Raw genomic sequence first — 21,263 nt, forward strand, 5'->3', positions numbered from 1 at the left:
CGGCCAGAATTCCCTCCTCACAGGTTTCTCTGAGCTGCACAGGGAGGCTCTCCTCCATTCTCCTGAGATACCAGCACCTACCAAACAGCACCTCCTCTTCATGGATCCAAGTTTAAGCTTCTTCTCATGCCTCCCTTCTTCTAAATGCTGGTAAAAATAACCCCTTCCCTTTGCTCCCAATCCCTAGGAGTGGGATCTGCTTCCTATTTAAGCCTTCTGTGATATCTCTATGTTCTGTTTTTACCTATTCAAACAATTCTTCATATTAAATGCCCTATTACATATTTTCAAATTACAAAGGATGATTGTATCACATTAGAAAAAGTCATAAACTTCTTAATTGTTGTTGTATGGAACTTCAAACACACATAGAAGAGTAATTACAGAGGCTAAGAGGCCAGAAGTTGGAATGAGTTGGAACTGACTTATTCTCTCAGCTTCAAATCCACACCTTTATTATCATCTTCATGATTTGGGGCTTTACCAGGTGAATGCCTGATGTTCTGCTCAAAGAATATGCTACAGGGAGAGAGAAGGCAGGAAGGGGAACAAGGGGCTTCTCATTCCTGTTTTAATTCCTCTTTTTTCCAACATCACCTTCACATTAGGTCTTCACTCAATAAGTGGCAAATGATTTGCAGCAGCAGTAGTTGGTTCAGGCTTCCAGTTTGTCTTCCCCCTGCTCCAGAAATAGCTTCAATAGAGAGCCAAGCAGAAGCCTGGTGGTATGCTCTCCTCAGAAGTCCACATCCCGAATCATGGATTTCCTAAACTATTTCCTCAATGTGGGAATACTTTTGAATTCCTGAGGCAAGAGCATTTATGCTGTGCCTCCTTTCAGGTTTTTGATGTTTTGGGGTTTTTTTGTTTTGTTGTTTTTTGCCAGCTTTGTGGGCTCTTTACCCAAACTTTTCAAGTACTGGTGATCAAATTCCTCAGATTTCTGGATCCAAACTATACAGTGCCTCTCCCCCAAACTTTTAAATTCCATCAATGTCTCCTCTTTGTCCCCACAACTCTAAGTGAGGTAACTGCTTCCTGCAAGTATTACCTCTTTGATGCACTCCTTTGGTATTTTATAACATAAAGGCATACATTGCACCAATTATTTTATTATCAAGTATGCTACTTTTCACTCAAGTTATCCTAATGTTTTAATCTTATTATCTTCTGTCTTATCCCCATGTTTTCAGATAAATTCAATAAGCCTAAGGTATTTCTTAAGCTTTTTACTTTGTCATCTTCATGTTCGCTCTACTTACTATAATGGTCAATAGGATAGAGAGGCAAAGATGGGAGATGAAAGACCCCCACGTCCTTCATGTCCTGGGGAAGTTCAGCCTCTAAGAATCTATAGCTTCTCATTTATAAAAATACAACTCACAGGGTTATTGTAGATATTGAGTCAAGAATTTACGTGGATGCATTTATCAATCGTAAGAACAGTGTAAATAAATTTTCACCACTGTTACCAACTGTGACTAGATGGTAAAAGGTAAAGATGGAAGGTAAACAATGGAAGAAAATATTCTGGAGCAATTTCTACCCACTCAGAAATAGACTAGTTTTCAAGTGACCAGTATTTTTTCCCGTTCCATTCTATCTAATTCTCAGTCTATAGAGCAAAGATCGTTTTTGCCAGTAAGACAGAAGCCATTTGTTAACATACAGCAAATACTGTTTATTGTAGACTTTCCAGCTGACTCATGTGAAAAAGGCACTATGAAAAATTAATGAATCTAGATAATCTCTCTAAATGAATTTATGTTAAAATATACAACATTCTTACGTAACATCTGCTTTATATATGTGAAATAACATTTAATGACAAAAATCGTGTTTCCAAAAATAACATTTGTTGAAGGTTAGGTATCTTTCTTTTCTTTATCTAGAATCTTTCACAAGATTAAAGTATGTGTAAATTATATGTTTCTTATCACCAGAAAGACTTGACACAGACAATCACATGAAATGGCCCCAATATCCTTGAACTACTTATATCAATATTCATAACTGAGGCCTTCATTAGGCAAAATACTGTAATGCACACCAATGCAGGCTACTTCCTGTGATAGATTTTGAATGTATATGACCTCTTTCCACTTGTGCTTTCTTATATATAAGAACACAGTATACATAATAAGCAGAATATAAACTAAATCAAAATACAAGCTATGCAAGGAATTGCAATCAACAGAGCCATGACAAATAAAATGTTTTGAGAATGCTCCAAAGGTTGTTATTTGCATATCTGAGGACTGACTATACAGTTCATTTGATGCTTTAATTTTTAAACAGTTGGCATTAAGAACTTAAAATAAATCTAAATATTCTATCTTTGAGCATGTCAGAGGAGAGACCCAAGAATGCAGAAGCCAGCCTCAGGGAGCTACACCATGCCTGACACCACATGTACAAAAAAATGAATTGTTTAGATTTTGAATCATGGACAATAAATTCCTACTTATACAATAAGATGGGTGAAATAATTAATTGTTAAAGTAGGAAAAATATTCCCAAAGGTAAAAAAAAAAATTCAGTCTAAAATGTGTCAGTTTTAATAAAAATAATGGGCCCAAAAGCAATTCCTCTGCTTACTCAGGTATGGTTTTTTATGGCAATAAATTATGTATACCAAGAAAAACAGATCTGACATTCCCTTCAAGGCTTCTTAAAACAAAGCATGTTGTAGTAATGCCAAGAAAGATGGAGTTTAAAAACAAACAACAAATTAGTGACTGCTTCCTTCATCAAAAGATTCCACTCCCGAGTCACTAGCAGCAGCACTGATCTTTTCCTGTCGTCTTCGCATGATTTCTTGCAACTCAGAGCTGCCATTGCTATCCTGAAAAACAAACATGGTTCAGACAAGATCGTTACTGGTTTGTCTCAGCTGTGGGGCATGTAACAAAGCGCCTCAGGGTGAAAGTCAACTGTGGTTTCTTGTAGTGCTTCTTCAGGAAAACTAAAGGCTTCCCTGCACATAGGTGAAGCTTCTGGAGCCCACCAATATCACATTAAAACTGCCTGTCGATGGAATTCTGTCCCCATGTTTCATTTCAACATGATAGAGAAGGACCAATAGTGCACATCAAGTGCTCTGACTCTGAGAGATAGGTGGGGGGGGGGGAGGGAGGGGAGGAGATATGTGTATAATAAGTACAATAACAGGGTAAATTATCAAAGAACCCTTTCTGAGTTAAACAAGACATGGTTGCATCTTCCTTTAAGGAGACATTATTGTTGTTGTTATTGTAGTATTGGAAACTGAACTGAGGGTAGCTTTACCACTGAGCTATATCCCCAGTCTTTTTTTATTTTTGGAGACAGGGTCTTGCTAAGTTGCTGAAATTGGCCTCAAATTTGGATCCTCCTGCCTTAGCCTCCCGAGGTGCTGGGACTACAGGTATGTACCACTGTGCCCAGCTCCTCTGGATTTTAAAACAGGCCAGAGTGGGCCCAGAACACACCAAGTTTCCCTTTATACCATTCTGACCCTCTAGGAAAATGCTGACTTTTCTCATCCCCAAGCCCTACCTGCTCTCCTTATTTTCTCATAAACAGAAGTCTCTGCCAACACAGGTGAGAAATCTAAAAGGTGAATGAGATTCAGGAGAAGGGTGAGGTGAAATGGTGGTTGAGGAACACGAGAAACCTCAAGTGGTCAGCCTCTGCCTCAATTCACACTCAGGGGAAGGGACAGCAAAAGAACACAATGAAGTGGCGGGAGGGCAAGCGACAATGACAGGCAGCTCTGGAATGCAGGAGTTCAGAATCTCAGGAATACCGATTTTTCTAATAGATATATTAGAAAAGGATACTTGAGAAGTAATTTATACATTCTTTTTAAAAAATTAAAATGTAAGCTAGGCACAATAGTGCACACCTGTAATCCCAGTGGCTCTGGAGGCTGAGGCAGGAGAATCTCAAGTTCAAAGCCAGCCATAGCAAATCAGTGAAGCACTAAGCAACTTAGCTAGACCTCATCTCAAAATAAAAAAATAAAAAGGGCTGGAGGTGTGTGACTCAGTGGTTAAGCACCCCTGAGTTCAATCCCTGGTACAAAAAAAAAATGTATAGTGACAACATTGCTTGAGAAAAGACATAATTCTTATTTGTGTTCAACATACAAAAAGCCATCATCATGTCCTGATAAAGATACCCCAAGATCAATGTCTTACTTCCAAGGGACATATAATAGCTCTTGATTAAGAATACTTATAGGATTATATGCATGTAACTATTGTATACTGAGTTACTTAACTACTGAATTTATATAATATACCTGCTAGAAATAATTCTGTATCAATTTTATGCCAAAGCCTATATCTTTGAGTCCAAGCATAATTTTCATGAGGCAGTAAGAGCTATAGATGTAACCATTGGAAACCAGTACCTTTACATAGCCTATTTTAAGTAGAGAAGGATATGAGAATCTTAAGTAAATCCAGTCTAGAAAACGTGTACTCTCCTTTCATACAGACAACTATGACTAAATAATTACTACTCAGGGCTCACTGTTTTCAATGATCTCTAGTTAATATTCTACCCCAATTATTTAGAAGTAAAACCAGGTTTAAGACACATAGCTAGGGTTTTAAGACTTTATAACCTACTAAGACCTCCAAACTAAATATTAAGAACAGGCAAAAGAGTTCTGGCCTCTTAAGGCATTTATGAACTCAGATGTGATTTTTTTTTTATTTTGGCAAAATTAAAATTTCTATAGCAGTAGTTAATGCAATAAAATGAGATTACGCTTTTTGTTCAATATCCAAAAGTATATGCTCAAGCTTTGTTATGTGAATATTTATAATAAACTAATCTGCTTAAAAATGGTCATTGATGATCTCCTGTAAAATTTACAAAAGCTGAATCAAATTTAACTCAGCTTTGTAAGAAAGGAAAATTGGCCAATGTGGACCAGGATAGTTGTTTCCAGAGCTTTCAATTTGCAGTCCATACTTTTGAATGGGCAGGAAAACACACACACACACACACACACACACTTTGGATTGTCAAGTCTTACCTCTAATGCAGCTTTTTGTACAGTGATTTGGCTAAAGACTCTGGCCCCTTCAGGGCACACTGTTCTCAATTCATCTTTGTTGAGAGAGAAAAGTTGCGCACCATTTAATACTCCAAGACTATTGACAGTCCTGAAATATAAAAATTTTAAAATCAGAGCATTAAAAATATTGCCTAGATAGAAATAAGAGACAAAATCTTCTGTTTCTGCTAGTAATGTTTTCGTAAGGGTTTCATACATGGAAACTCTTATGAAATGTCACTTCAGTGCTTGGTTAAAGGCAATGACAAGGGACTTTCACGATCAAGACCCAGAGGCTATACAAGATGACCGATTGTGAAACATCAAAAAGGAGCCAATTGGGTTTAGTTTTCCTATTGTTTAATATAAATTCCTTAAAATTGGGTGTTTCATAGCAGGAATAGACAATTTTCAAGTTATGAGGCAATTGACTAACCATTATTGCACCTTTCAGTTGTGCTGAATGAGTTTATAAAATGTCAGGCTTCTTAGAATATGTATTATTCAAGGATTTCATTGTATCAAATAGACATAAAGGGTCTTTAGACTTTTAGATTTTTAGATACACAGGACCTTTATTATGAGCTTAACTAAAAGAAAAGCACTATTAAGATTTTAATTGATGACAGGTAGTCAACAGCTTTATTATTTTCCTGAGACACTATACCCTGCAGCAGGAGGAAACCTATGCTACATGTCATGTCTACATGATCTGAGGAGTCTCCTTAAGATCACAGTCCTACCCTAGTGTAACCCGATGAGAGAGAAAGAGAGCTACTACCAGAGTTCCCAGGGGCTGACAGCTGTGTAAGGGACCAATGATGAACAGATTCTACCAACAAGAAAAAGGTGGCATCAACTCATAGTTATTTCTACTGTGTCTCCCATGTTTTTTCCTTTTTAGCTATGTATAGTCACTTCCTGAGTATGGAACAAAGAATGCAGTCTGGGCTTTTATATTTTTTAGCCATTTGTGAAATGTAAATGACTCAATTGAAAATAAAGCATGCTTCACACAAAAAACTACAAAGGATCCAGAGACAGACTTACACAGGGTTAAACCCTTTTGACTGTAACCATGTCTTCACCTCCTCGGGTGTGGAATCATAGGTGATGTTGACAACTGGCACATTCTGCCGTGGCACGTGGAACTTCTTCTGAGCAGCACTCCGACCAATGGTCAGCCTGTGGATGAGCTCATCCTGTACTTCCTCCATCTGAGACTTCCTTCCTAGACACCAATAGGAAGCAGGGCATGTTTGAAAATCCCCTACATTATGTCCCTCTTTCTAGACCCCAATCCCAATGATCCTTTGACCCCAATAGGTTCACAATCTAGGGCTCCGACCATCTTCCCAGTATAAGCTCAATTACCAAAATAACTCCCTGGCTCCTCTCCTCTCTTCATTGTACTCGTCTGGGTAAAGCCTCAGCCCCAGTGAATCCACCATCCTGCATACTCTAGGCCTGCACAGCTGTCAAATGGTCCCATGTTAAATTCACCACTATTACAGTGGTGACCCTGAAGGATCTGTTCAAATCCCTAACAGTGACACTACACTTCCTTAGAGCTTCTCAATTAGGGACAGTTTCAATGCCAGGGACATTCGGCAATGCCTAGAAATATTTTTTGGTTGTCACAGCCGAGGGTAGTAAAGAGGGAAGGCTGCCACAGCCACACAGTGGCTGGAGGCCTGCAGTATGCAAAACATCCTCCAGGGCATAAGGCAGCCTCCCACCACAGGGCCCAGGTTGAGAAACCTCACCTAGACCACATATAGCTACACACTGACCCAATTATTAATATCTGACCCAATTACTTAATATCTTCTACTTTCTCTGTAAACATCCAGCTCTATTCCCTAATCCTCACCCTCAAGATCTCACATCCTAATTTCTTTTGCGGGTGGGGGGGGGGGCGGGGCTGGGGAGACACCAGGGATTGAACTCAGGGGCACTCAGACACTGAGCCACATCCTCAGCCCTATTTTGTATTTTATTTAGAGACAGGGTCTCACTGAGTTGCTTAGCGCCTCACTTTTGCTGAGGCTGGCTTTGAACTCAAGATCCTCCTGCCTCAGCCTCCCAAGCTGCTGGAATTACAGGCATGCGCCACCATACCTGGCTCACATCCTAATTTCTGAATGAAATAATGGAGTTAGAAGAGAACATCCACATGCTCCCCTAGTGGTTCTTCTTCCTCCCCACATACCTTTGCCCATTATATTACAGATGAACTGTGTCCAGGCTTCAAGGCCAGCCCATCTATGTACACCAGGCACCAAATTCTCTGCCTATTCAAATACTTTGACATCAATTTCCCTCTTTACTAAATCATCAGTTCATTTAAATATGCTACAATTTACCTATTATTTCTCTTACCTTTAGATAAGTCTTTACTAGGTCACCTCCTAACTGCCATCCGTTTCTCTGCTCCCTTGTAAGCAAAATTCCATGAAGCATCACCTACTTTAGCTGAATCCATTCCTATTTTTCCATTTTCTTAGATTCATTGCAATTCAATTCCTCTCTACACTACACTTTGTTAAACTCGTGGCCAATTCCTTCCTAGCCATAATCTGTCAGCAAACTTTGAAGCCAGAGATTCCTCCTTGAAACACTTTCATCTTGGGGTCTCCAGGACTCCTCACTCTTTTCCTCCTGCCTTCCTGGTAACTCCTTTTCAGTATCTTCCTCTGAATGGTCTCATCTCTGAAACTTAGTAATGTTAAAGTACACCAGGAAAAAAACTGTGCACCTCTTCTCTGCCTATACACACTCCATCAATGATCACTGTGCCTTATCTCATTTAAAAGCTGATGACTACCAAACTATTGCTCCAGTTGTTATGGTTTAAATATGAGCCCCCACCAAAGCTCATTTGTTAGACAATGCAAGGACTTTCAGAGGTGAAATGACTGTTATGAGAGCCTTAATCTAATCAATGAATTAATCCACTGATATGGATTAATTAGGTGCTAACTGTAGACAGGTAGGGTATGGCTGGCAGTATGTCACTGGGGGAGTGCCTTTGAGGTTCATATTTTGTCCCTGGTGAGCAGAGCATTCTCTCTTTGCTTTATGTTTTCCATTTCCTGAGCTACCTTCCTCCTCCACACTCTTCTGCCATGATCTTCTGCCTCTCCTTGAGCCCAGAGCAATGGAGTTGGCTATCTATGGACTAAGACCTCTGACATTGAGAACACCAAATAAATTTTTCCTTCTCTAAAATTGTTTTTGTCAGTTCTTTTGACCATGGTAGTGAAAAAGCTGACTAAAACACCAGTCCTGACTGCTACTCAGAAGTCTAGATTCACATGTTAACTTTCCTACTTAATATATTCATTGGATATCTATTAACTCTCTGAAATATACCTCAAATATAACTTTTCATACCTAAATTCTTAATTTTCTTCCTGAAGTTTTCTTTCATTAAGATTCTGGACTTATTTTTAGACTTCCCAGCTCAGTAAATTCTATCTTTCCATTTTTTCTCTAGTTAAAAATACCATGGAATTACACTACACCTAATCTATCCTAATCTCTGACTATTAGAATCAAGTCTAATCTACTCCATTCCCTGATCCTCACCCTCATATCTCACTTAATGGGAGGAATATCCTGTTAGTACCACATCAAAATATATTCTAAATCCAGAGCTGGGGCTGTGGCTCTGTGGTAGAGCGCTTGCCTAGCATGTGTGAGGCACTGGGTTTGGTTCTCAGCACCGCATATAAATAAATAAAATAAAGGTCCATCAACAAATAAAAAGAATTAAACACACACACACTTCAAATCTAGTGATGGAGATGTAGCTTAGTGGCAGAACACTTGTCTAGTATGTGTTAGGCCCTGGGTTCAATTTCTAGTATTGCCAAAATAAAAATAAATGTATCTATCTAGATAGACAAGAAAGATGGATAATCTCCCAAATCCAAATAATTCTCCTGGACCCCCTACTCTAGTTCACAATGGCTTCCCTGGTGCTTTCAAATTTAAAGGCCATTCCAGCCTCCTTAGCCTGAAATGTTGTCCCCTAAATATCCAGAGGGTTCCTCTTTCCTCTCCTTCAGATACCCCCTGAGCTATTTAAACTATAGTCACTCCCTCCCCCAACAGCATTCTCCATTTACAGAGCTTATATTATTCTCCAAACTAACACTCTAATATTCTCTTAATATGTCACTGTATATCTATCTCCTTTCATTAAAATGTAAGCCTGAGGACAAAAGGAGATTTTCCCTGTTTTGTTTAATTCTATATCCCCAGTACTTGGGAAATGTAGTGATTCCATAAATGCTTACTGAACAAATTAATGAAGGAGGCATTCTCCTGAATTTTTTACTGTGAGAGACCTTGCAAATCATCATATACAAACCCCTTAAATAACCAGATGAAAAAATAGAGGCCAAACAGAGAAATGATCTGTCCAAGTCACATTGTTAATTAGAAATAGAATTTAGCTAGAACTACATGTTCTGACTTTCAGCTCAGGCCTGTTTTATGGTCCGAGTCATTGAGACTACCTTTGATTTCACTATTGTCCTCCCCCAGCCATTTATGCTTCTGGGGAAGATGCATGGTTGAACTACCACTTTGAGGAAGCCAGGGAAAAAAGCAAGTATAAGAATGTGAATAATGTGTTTGCGTGTGCATTTTTAAAGTGTGTGTATACATACATCAGTACATTAAGTTATGTGTATATTGTTTCAAGAATTAAAAACAAAAATGTCACAATAAACAATCTGTATATTGTTTTCAAAATGTTAAAAACAAAATTACTGATACAGTAATCCAATTAACTAATCAACTTGGGAAGTGGCAATGATCTTCTCCCTCAGGGAGGTTTTCGTGACCATTATTACATTGCTGTTCTACACCTTTTTCTTTTCTTTTCAGGTAAAATGTTTTAGAAAGTGTTTGGTATCCCTGTAAAATAAGGGAAAAGTGTGAAATAATCAGATAGCATTATTTCAGTCTAATTTTTTAATACCTTGAGTATTTAGGAAACCTTTTTTAGAAGTCAAAAGAAGAAAAGAGGGAGGGAAGAGGCAAAAAGAAAAAAAGGAAGAAGTACAAGATAAAGTGAGAAAAAATACTATTGATTATTGTATTTAAGTATCACATCACCTGCATTTCATTAACCGATTCTTAAATTACTACATTATACAGCGTATGAGTCTGTCTCAAAGGAATTTTTAAAAAGTACCACCACACCAAAGGATTTATTTTCTCACACACTGACTTAGCCACCACACTGAGGATCACCAGTCAGTGGTATAGTCTTCCACCAGGAAATAAAAAAGCCTCTTTCTAACATGCTCCTGGCTTTTGGTTTCCATTTTCAATGTTCAAGCACACAACAAATCAGACTAACTTCACACCTCTTTCTAAAATAACAGTTCTGATTACAACAGATTAAACTCAAATAGAAGGACTAACATTTCAATAGTGATAAGTGTAGGATCTTTGTGGATTCTGCGATAAACCAATTCAAACAGTTTATATGACACATGGCTCCCAGCAGCTACTCTAAATAGGTAACACACAGTTACACAGCAGCAAAGGGGATATTAACTGTGGCCATTTATTGTATTTTAAAAATAGGCATGATGGTTCTTGTCCACCATGACTATTCGATAACATTTTTATGGGTATTCACTTTCTAGTTACTCCTATTTTATTTTTATGAGAGGTTTAGGCAAAAAGCAGAGAATGTACATAACATAAATGGGCATTTTTGAGACAAATCTGGCTCTCCAACATATACACAACTAAACATGTCTGTTTGATTCTAAATGATTGTTACCAAGTTCTAACATTCATTGAGAGAAAAAAATGTCCTCGAAGGAGTGATATTAAGAAATAAATAAGTTTTATAAAAAATTACTTTTGTTCAATGTCAAACTATACCTTTGAGATACTTTTAAAAAGAACTTCACAAAAGTAATTGCAAATTTTATTATTTTAAGGAAATAAGTGTATGTATTAATTTGGGGAGAGATGTTTATATTTTATATGCCAATATCATCCTTTTACTTATGAAAAACAGACTTGAAAATGATGAGTTACAATTATCAAGAGAGTTCTCTATCTTTAAAATATTCTAACTATGCCTCTTTCCCATTAGGTTATTCTTAGCTTCTTAGAGTTGGACAAAGAACAAACTGTTCCAATCCACATACTGTTCCAAATGGGGACTGGATGCTTATGAACTCTGACCGTAGGCCTGGAAAAAAGAGGACCATGGTGTCAAAGATTATTGTGCTGACCTAACAAAGGAGGGAAATGTCACAAACTTGTGGGAAGAATGAAGAAAGGAACAGTCATTTCCTTAAGAGGAAAGTTTTCCTTAGGGAAATCAATAAAATATTTATAGAACTTTCTCATCACAAGGCCGAGGCTGTGGCTCCGTGGTAGTGCACCTGCCTGGCATGTGTGAGGCACTGGGTTCGATTCTCAGCACTGCATATAAATAAATAAATGAATGAATAAATAAATAAATAAATGAAAATAATAAAGATCTAAAATAATAGAAAATAATCAAAGCAACTAAAAATATTTTAAAAAATAAGAACTTTTTCATCTTAAAATTATTACTTTAGTGTCTGTAAAAACCATCTGTTTGAAAAATCTACATGTAGCACATTATATTTTATTATGGTTATTCACACTTACACATAGTCATACACACAGTTGTTTTTGCTGAACAGAAAGAGCTAAATGCTTTTGTAAAATTTCATTTTTCCTTTAGTTTTCTGGTAAGATTAAGATATGAAGAAGAAGGTATTTAAATCAGCTACACCCTGGGAGAGAAAGTAATATATAAAAGTAGGCGTGTGCTTATTGTACTTAACCAGAATTTCCAGAAGTTAAATAGTAATAGTTTTAGTTCTTTTTTAAATTGTTTCTATCAAGAATGATCACAACGGAGCCAGGCACAGTGGTGCACGCCTGTAATCCTAGGAACTCGGGAGGCTGAGGCTGACGGATTACATATTTGAAGCCAGCCTCACTCAGCAACTTAATGAGGCCCTGCCTCAAAAAGAAAAAAAAAGGTGGAGGCATGAAGCTGGGGATGTGGCTCAGAGATTAAGCACCCCTGAATTCAATCCCCAGTATAAAAAAAAAGTCGTAACAAAATAGATATGGCTAAAACTTACTAAAATGAAAAAAAAACAGTAGGGTGAAAAGGATTTGAGATTTTAGTTTTTAATATGAATCAGGTATCTGATCTCAGCAATAAAGTTAATATTTGAATACGTGTGTCTGGAAGTCAGAAATGAGATCTGGTTTGAAGAATAAGCTGGGAATTGTTCTTTTTCCACAACATAAAGTATTTAAAAAAATGGAAACAGATTGAGCATTTATAGTAAAAGTATATTTATATATTCATATGGAGAAAAGAATACAAAACCTTCAGAGTCCCAAATTGACAGAACTGGATATATCCATTTTACACACACACACTCACATGCACACACTCATCTTTCTATATGAAATGTCTTCCTGGCCTCTAGTTTTCCAAGAGTTGTATATGACAAGTATAGGTAAATCAAAGTAATATTACAATTCTTTAAAAACAATTTGGATAAAAAATATTTTAAAAAAGAAAAAATGGTATACTACAAAGTAAAATAAAAACTACCTAAGGTTTACCTCAGTTTTCAAAACTTCCTGTTCTTTCCAATACTAACAAAGATAATTCAAAGTTGGCCAGATTGTCTTTTGTGTCTTTTCTGTCAGTTTATTTAAATTGGTTTTCATAGAAACCATTCTATAAAAAATCAAATTTACATTTATGAAAATATGAACCAAACCTGCAGTCTAAATTACATGAAATCTGAATTTGAAGGGTATGTCTGAGATCATTTTTGGCAGACAATTATAGTAAGCTAGTGAGATTGTGCATTTGAGAATAACAGATATGAGAAGCAGAAAGAGGAAAACAATGATGACAGCAGAATATATCTACTGACTGCTTATAATATATCACATGGTGGTCAAATCAACCAGACTTTCAACCTCAGCATGGGTGATATTTTGGACCAAGTAATCCTGTTGAATGCAGCTGTCCTGTGCATTACAGAATGCTGCTAAACATCTCTGGCCTGTGCCCACTGATGTCAGTAAACATGCCCCAGATGATATCAAATGTCCGCAGGGGAAGGGAGAGAAAGGTAAAGTCACCTCTGGCTGAGAAGCACTGGACTAAACACTGAACATGCATTATCATTGAATTTGCACACTCATTCTATGAAAGCAGACACCATTATTTTTGTTCCCACTGTTCAGACACTAATATACAAAGAGGATTATTCAATTGTTGAAGGTCACAGGGCCAGTTAGTGATGCTTTGGTATACAAATTCTAGTATATGGAACTCCTGAGCAAGCATTCAACTGCCACAACATTGGAATATGTGTAGAAATACTTACAGGAGAGAATGGAGGGAACTTCCTGCTAATCAGAGTTTTTAAACAATGAGAAACGAGGTGAAAAATCTCCTTAATCTATGAAGACCATGCAAGTATAAAGGAGTATAGTTCATATTTAATAATATCTAATAACAACAGAATCAAGAATAAACAATATTTTACTTAACAGTGCTTTTAATTCACAGAAGAAACTTTTTTGCCTCCCTGGAAACTTACGGTCCACGGGCACTTGTTTGTGTCTCTGGCTGTCCCGAACAATGCTACCACCACTGTCACTGGAGCTGCTGTTCTGACGTGTTACATTTGCTGGGACCTTTGACACAGGAACAGGTGCTGGTACAGAAGGTGGAAGGGGGACAGGAACAGGAGCTGGCGTTGGAGGAGGTGATGGGGCAGAAGGAGTATCAGCTGGTCTTGGACCATATTCCATCCTTTGTTTCTATAAAATGACAAATAATTAACTTGAAATTTTTGAAAAGTACCTATATTTAGAAAATAAATTATACATTGACAGGACATCATTTGCTATGTATTTTAAGCTTATTTGCAAGTCTATAATAATTTTGCATATGTGTATCATACATATATACACTTCTGATCCTATATAGTGAATAATAATTAAAAATAATCTTTTAAACATTCTACATATTTGTTCAAGGTCAACATGTAAGTGTAACAAGTAGCAATGATACACCAAGAGCAAACAGTATTATAATAATAAATGTCAAGAAAACTAAATTTGGTATTGAACTCATACAAGACCAGGGTAGATCAAATGACTTCTGGTTTTACAGAAAATAATTACTAGTGATTTCAATGGCACTGGAAGTCAATGTCAATAGCATTAAGCATCACTTGCTCCTTATTTTAAATATATACTATAAGTAATTTATTAAGGAGAGGAGCAATGTTCTCATAAGGACTATGCTCTAAAATAAATAATTTTTAAAACATTGATCTCAATTATTTCAAGATATAACACTTTCTGCCACAATCTCCATGCTAATTTATTAAAATCAGAATTTTTCTTGTTAAAATGGGTATGTTGTAGGGTGGATGGTGTAAGGATATAGACATGGTCTTCAGGGCTGGGGTGCAGCTCAGTGGTAAGCTCTTGCCTGGGATACTCAAGGTCAAGGGTTTGATCCACAGCACCACACACACAAAATATATATTTCCAAACTATATTGTTATATTGTGTGCATGTATGACTATTTGACAATAAATTTCACCATTATCTACAACTACAATGTACCAAAAAGAAATACTGAGGAAAAAAAAGTTATGGTCTTTGGTTAATGTGGATGGCTGCAACTCACAAACTATAAAAAAAAAGGTATATTGGGATTTGTATTTAAAAAGGCAGATGTGATTAAAAATAAACAATGCTTCTCAATAATTTTTAAACCATAAATATTGGCTACTATAAAACAGTATGTATATTTCTTACTAAAAAACACAACAGTTAAAATTTTAAATCTAAACAAAATAATTTTAACTAATAAATAACTGCACTTATAAGAGGCTCCAAATTCTCAAAAGGCACATCTTCTTTTTAGAATCAAAGAGAGTGATGCCTTGTAATTGAGGTATGATTTAAATACTGCGTGGTGGTACAATTTAATTATCCTAAAGTTTAGGATTAACATATAAAATGCATTAAGACCTTTTGGCAATCTGGTCCTTTGATTAGAACAGTATTTATTTCTACATTTTAAATTGGCCCAAATATAAGGTAACATTGATTTCAAGTGATTCCTCCTCCCCAACTTCCACAGAAATAAAAAAACAAACACACACACCACATTTCAAAATTAAAATTACTTAGAAAACAACATGCTGGCCTTCATCATGACTGCCTTCACAGCAAATGAACAGCACCTGTGGAACTGCACGGGGAGGAGCCTGCGTTCTCCTGAGCCGTCTCTTAAAAGCCAACACTTGCCAACCAGCAGGGTGGGGAAGGTGGGAAGGGAGTAAGGCAAGGATGGAAGCAGAACTGAAAGAGGGCATTATAATGCTGCCAAGTACTGGGGGAGACAGAGGGCAGGGAGGACACAGGCATCGAGGGAAGAAGAAAAAGCGAAGAGGGGCAAGATTCTGCCCTGAAGTTAGATGGGACAGAAACAGATTGCTAATTGCCCCAGCATTCAAGACCTGAAGCATTTCTAAAATAGAAATAATATATTAGAATGCATTATTATTATTATTACTATACTCCACAAAATATTCTTCCTATATTTGGGCCAATAAGATATTTAAAGCAACCAAAATACTGCAAACATCACCAAAACTCAATACTTAGCACACACCAAAGTCACCCCAAAATATATTCAATGTTCCCTTGACCAGAATATTCTTTGCATGTAATTTCATAAAGGGTTAATGAATTCTCACATTAATGCTTCAAAAGTGTCAGAGTTTATTGTTTATAAAGCTGAAATAAACCAAAAAGCGATAGTTCTGCATTGCACGATATGATTCATATTTTCTGCTATCATAAAAAACAAGAACAGCCAGTGTTTTGCTATCCATCAAATAATGCTATGAGAAACTGAATACACTGTATGTTATTATCACAATCGAGCCTAAAGACAGGCTCACCAAATGTTCTGTGCCTCACGTCATTATCTGTCACTGCTATATAACACAACTTCATTGGTATGATCTAACAGAACAAGAGATTTTTTAAAAAATAAAACCAATATAAAAATATCCAAGCCCATGTGAAATTTTTTCATGATTTATATCATATTTACTTGCATATTTTCCTTTTTCTCCTCCTGCCTCCTGCTTCCAACTTCTGACATGAAAAGCAAGAAAAAGTGTCTTCCTTGTGCTAAGAAGGCAACCAAGACAGCCAATCTGTGAACTGGTTGGTAAGCCATGACATAGAGGAAGCAGAATCAGTATTGATTGCTGACATCACTTTTGTTTCCCTCCCTATCTTTTTCACTTTACCTACTGTTCGATTCCTGCCTCTTGGCTATTTCTGCTTGAAGGTTAAAGAACTGATGACTTCAATGCCCGTCAACTAATGGAAAGTCTTAGAGGGAAAAAGCACTCTGAGCTGTTTCCTTCTGTGCCAAAGGTTCTGGAGCTCCAAATACAGATGAAATCTTGACCAACTCCTTCTAGTTGCCTGGGACTTTCTTAGTAATTAGCACTGAAAGTCTCGCATTCCCACAAACCCCTCAGCTTCAGACAAAGCTGTCAGCTTGGCAGCCTGGGGTGGACCCATGTTTGCACCATGAACGGTCATTTCCTAACTCTTACCCATTTTTTTCTCACAAATATAGAGTTCTGTTCAAGACAAAAATCTCTCCTTTTGACTTTCTCTGGAAGAAGTTAGAATTACTAGACCTCATAGGAAATTTACTTTCTTATTCATAATTAAGTTGGAATGAGTCACTTTGATTTAGCAATGAAAGCTGAGTGAGAATTCTCAAGGGTTAAAGTTATTGAGAGATGAACTCCTGATTCATGCAAGACACTGCTTCAGGAGGGAAATTATGCAAGTAACAAGCCCAAAAAAGCCATTAAAATTGAACTGTTTTTAAAATTTTAACCTTCTCTGAATTACACATTTTTCTCTAAACTTGGTCTCTCTGGAACTCTGCAATGAAAACTAAGCACAGCTGGAACATTTGGAGGGTGTTAAGTCCAGAGATTGAATCCAAAAAATTATATTAAAAGAATTGCCAGGAGGGAATGAGTGTGGGTTACCTCTGAGAGCTCGCCAAGTAATTGCTATTAGGAAAACGGAGCAAATCACATTAAATGAGAAAATTAACACAGGAGATGAAACTAAAATAATATCAATTATAATTTACATAAAATATCAGAAAACAGGAGCAAATTGGTTTTTGACAGTAGAATTACTTGCCCACGAATCAACCAATGAAGGAGGTTTTAAATTTATATTACTCTTATCTAGCCATGTAAAACTAATCACATCAATTATACCATAAGATAAACAGTTTAGAGTAGTATTTCAGTAGCAACTATTTGTGCATTAATCTGTTAAATATTAAAATACATATTAATTTTATTCTAATAGCTTATAAAGTATACAATTAGAATACATTAAATGTAAGATAAATTCTTATCTAATAGTTGACTTTATAAAAGGAAATATACATCATGGCATAATTTTAGTTTTGAACTTGAAAGCATATAATTGTGTGCATGTGTATGTTGGACAGTAATTATATATTTTAGAGTGGGTATTATTCAAACTGTCACAAAAAAATATATGGGGAAATGTCAATACATGAGGCAGAATAAAAAGTAACCATCCTTAAGGTAAAATATATATAAATAGAGAATAAAACAGTGGTTACCAGGGTGGCTGGGGAGGGAGGAACTAGGGAGATCAGGACATGTGCTGCATAGTGGTGAACATGAAGGATGAACATGTAGGAAGATCTAATGTGCAATGTGAGGGCCCTAGTTAATTAATCATAGCATATTCAGCATTTTTCCTGACTGGGTAGACTATTGCTATTCTTGGAGGAAATGGGAAACTATATGATATCAGGGATGTATTAATTTGTTTTACTACTATAACTATTTTGCTATACTGTACGACTGCATATATATTTTTCCTCTTATAACATTATGTTGCATACTTTAAATATACACAGTAAAGTTTGCTTAACCAACAAAAAAGTAAACCCTGTCTCTAATTACTGAGCTTAATCTTCTGTGATGAATTTTTTTTAAAAAGAAACTTTAAAGAACTGTGTATTATCAGGAAATAGGTCTGGCTGGAAGAACATGAAGGCATCATTAAAAAAATGATCACTCTCTGTCCAATATTTTCTGACTATCAGTATTGACTTTAAAACACAAAGCATGTACAATGTGCTGATTAGTAGTGTTGGTTGCTCATTAATTCCCTTTAGAAAATATTTCCACCCTTAGTTTAGGGATATTTAAACACGCACATAAGAAAAACAAATTCTGTATCCGTACTGGATTGTAGAGACCATATAACATGACTCCTACTTTACAACCAAACAAGCTGAAACACAGAAATATAAAATTCTCAATCTTTAAGGTTCTATAGCTGCATCGTAGCAGAACCCTCAACTACTAACACACAGATTTGGACTTTTCCCACAGTATCACAATAGCAAGGAAAGAGAGGGGAAGGGAAACTGTGTTGAATTCACAAGACCACAAAGACTGGACATTCACAATTAGCTGAATGTTAGTAGAGTAAGAATATCTGTAATAGTAATAACAAGGCTAAATACTTAATAAAAGACTTTTTTTTATCATTGGGTGTATTAGAAATAAGAGCAGGGGAGGAGGTGATTTCTGCTCCTGACACACAGCACAAGAATCTCTATGACAAAGGGTAGTTCTAGTAGATGCACAGTCACTAGAATTCTGGGAATCAAGTCAGAAGAAATATTAGGAAACTGTATGGTAGGTAGATTCCAAGTGGAGAGAAAGAACCCAGGATGTCCATCTGCTACCCAGCCAAACTACCACAAAACCCTAGAGTGTGCTGTAACAAACTTTAAAAACATCAAAAGCCATATCATTTCTCCATAATTACTCAAAAGCATTTACTTCTCTTCCCTGTGGTTTTGTTCAATTTTTAAATTTCCCTGTATCTTTTGTAAATTCTTTATTATCTTCCTCTTTATTTTTAACACCATTGAAGCCACAGGGAAAACACATTAGGTGGGAATGGCTGTCTTCAGAGAGCTGTAAAAGATCACTCCAAATGTGAGGATATTAAATAGCCTGGACTCTCAGGGAACTCAGGTGACAATTCAACACCTATTCACTGCCAGTGCCAGGTAGGAACATCCTGCCATCGGAACAGAATTTCTGACAGAAAGTGCATGAACAATTAGCCTTTTACCCCAAAAGTTCTGCAATCCACATACACTTCTTCTTTAGCAGAAATGTAAAATTATGGATGAAAATAAGAGACATAACTGTGTATATTTTAAAAATACAGACATTACATGGAAATAGTTTATATCTAATTCCCTTATTTCCACCACTCACAAGATGTCCACTTTCTAAGTGAATCATACTATTTGGGTTATTTTCTAAATTTTTTGGAAGGGGGGGTACCAGGATTGAATTCAGGGGCACTTGACCACTGAGCCACATCCCCAGCCCTATTTTGTATTTTATTTAGAGACAGGGTTTCACTGAGTTGCTTAATGCCTCACTTTTGCTGAGACTGGCTTTGAACTCCCCATTCTCCTGTCTCGGCCTTCCAAGCTGCTAGGATTACAGGCGTGTGCCACTACACCCAGCTCCTAATTTTTAAGTGAAAGAATGGGCAAAATCCAAGAAATAGATACATAAGGTAAAAATCTAATTCTAAGAATTATGACTGATCAAATCAACTATTAATCACAGTATAATGCATGGTAAAGCTCTTCTGAGAAAATGTCACTTTAAGCACTCATGCAGTGAAAAATTATAACAACCTTATGGCAGCTCTATTCCCTGGTACAGCAGAGTGCATCAGAGCATAGGGTCTGAATCCTGGGGACTGGGTCCTCATCCTTTCTCCATGCAGCTGTGTAACCATGGGCAAGTTGTTCCTCCTGTAACTGAGTTCCCCATGTCAAATGTGCCTACTTCACAAGACTATTTTGGGAATTACATGAATTAATATTTTTGAAATGCTAAAAGAATGCCTGGTGCAGCATGAGCACAGACCACTGGCATTATCTCCTTGGGGTGTAACACCATTGCTGCTTGTGGGTGTAAAAGCCTGCTTCAGGAATGAGTCACAGAGGTCCTGCTGCAGTACAGGATGGGATCTAAATGTTTCTGTTAGAGGAAACATCTTTACATTCCTTCAAAGTTTTTCTACCATTGGATGGAAGAGACAGATGGAAGGGGAAAGTGTACAGGCTATATGTGAGGAGGGAGGAATGGTTGCTGCTCCTAATATGGCAGCACCAAGGAAAGGGAAGAGCCCTGACATATGATCCAGGACCTGAAGACATACAAAACAGGTTTTCAGGGAGGATCTACTCAGTGCTGGACTTCCTATTATTCCTTCTACCTAGTGCAAGATGATGGCACTCAATAAATATTTATGAAAATAATGAATGAAAAAGTTAGCATGATATAAACTGTAATCTAGTTTATAAAGTGAAGGCATTAACATTACTGGAATCTACATAAATATGATATCTTCACTGTCATTCTGAAATAAGCAGCAGTATTTTTCTTTAGATATTTTAGTAGAGGTATATCTGTAACATTGTTGTAAAGATATAAAAATGGGGCTGGGGATGTGTCTCAAGCGGTAGAGCGCTCGCCTGGCATGTGTGCGGCCCGGGTTCGATCCTCAGCACCACATACAAACAATGATGTCGTGTCCGCCAAAAACTGAAAAACAAATATTAAAATTCTCTCTCTTCTCTCTCTCTCTCTTTAAAAAAAAGATATAAAAATGACTAGTATATATTTCTAAGAATGCTTTCTTTTCCATCTTACTCTATTCACTTTTTAAGATATGTTATAAAATGCTTCTAGAATAGGAATCATTTCAGAGCAGGATTTGTGCCAGATAGCAGACTGTCAAGCTTACTTATTAAAAATTTACACAAGATCTTTGTGCTTTTGTTGAGCCCAAAATTTCCAGCAAGTGTTAAAAAGCAGATTATTTTTAATAGTTTCTAAAAGTAGGGCCCCAATATAAACAATTCTTACACACACACACAGATCTTCTACACACATCACTGTATTCATGGCATTCAGAAATATTCAGAAGACAGCAAGAC

General features: G+C 36.7%; 1 protein-coding gene across 5 annotated transcripts in view; it reads right to left on the minus strand.

The window, feature by feature from the left end:
- Positions 1–1,656: 1,656 nt before the first annotated feature.
- Eps8 (epidermal growth factor receptor pathway substrate 8) overlaps positions 1,657–21,263 on the minus strand; it is a 163,441-nt gene continuing 143,834 nt past the window's right edge. For all 5 annotated transcript variants that reach the window (XM_046436046.2, XM_046436041.2, XM_046436043.2 and 2 more), the window contains 4 exons: positions 13,705–13,927; positions 6,101–6,281; positions 5,030–5,159; positions 1,657–2,845 (listed from right to left, as the gene is read on the minus strand). In XM_046436046.2, coding sequence (XP_046292002.1) covers positions 2,732–2,845; positions 5,030–5,159; positions 6,101–6,281; positions 13,705–13,927 — 648 coding nt within the window. In that variant the 3' untranslated portion in view covers positions 1,657–2,731. The remainder of the gene's footprint in view (positions 2,846–5,029; positions 5,160–6,100; positions 6,282–13,704; positions 13,928–21,263) is intronic.

This window comes from Marmota monax, unplaced genomic scaffold (genome assembly GCF_021218885.2).
Source record: "Marmota monax isolate L192 unplaced genomic scaffold, Marmota_monax_Labrador192_F-V1.1 WCK01_AAM20220418_F8-fsc00012, whole genome shotgun sequence".
Taxonomy (NCBI): Eukaryota; Metazoa; Chordata; class Mammalia; order Rodentia; family Sciuridae; genus Marmota; species Marmota monax.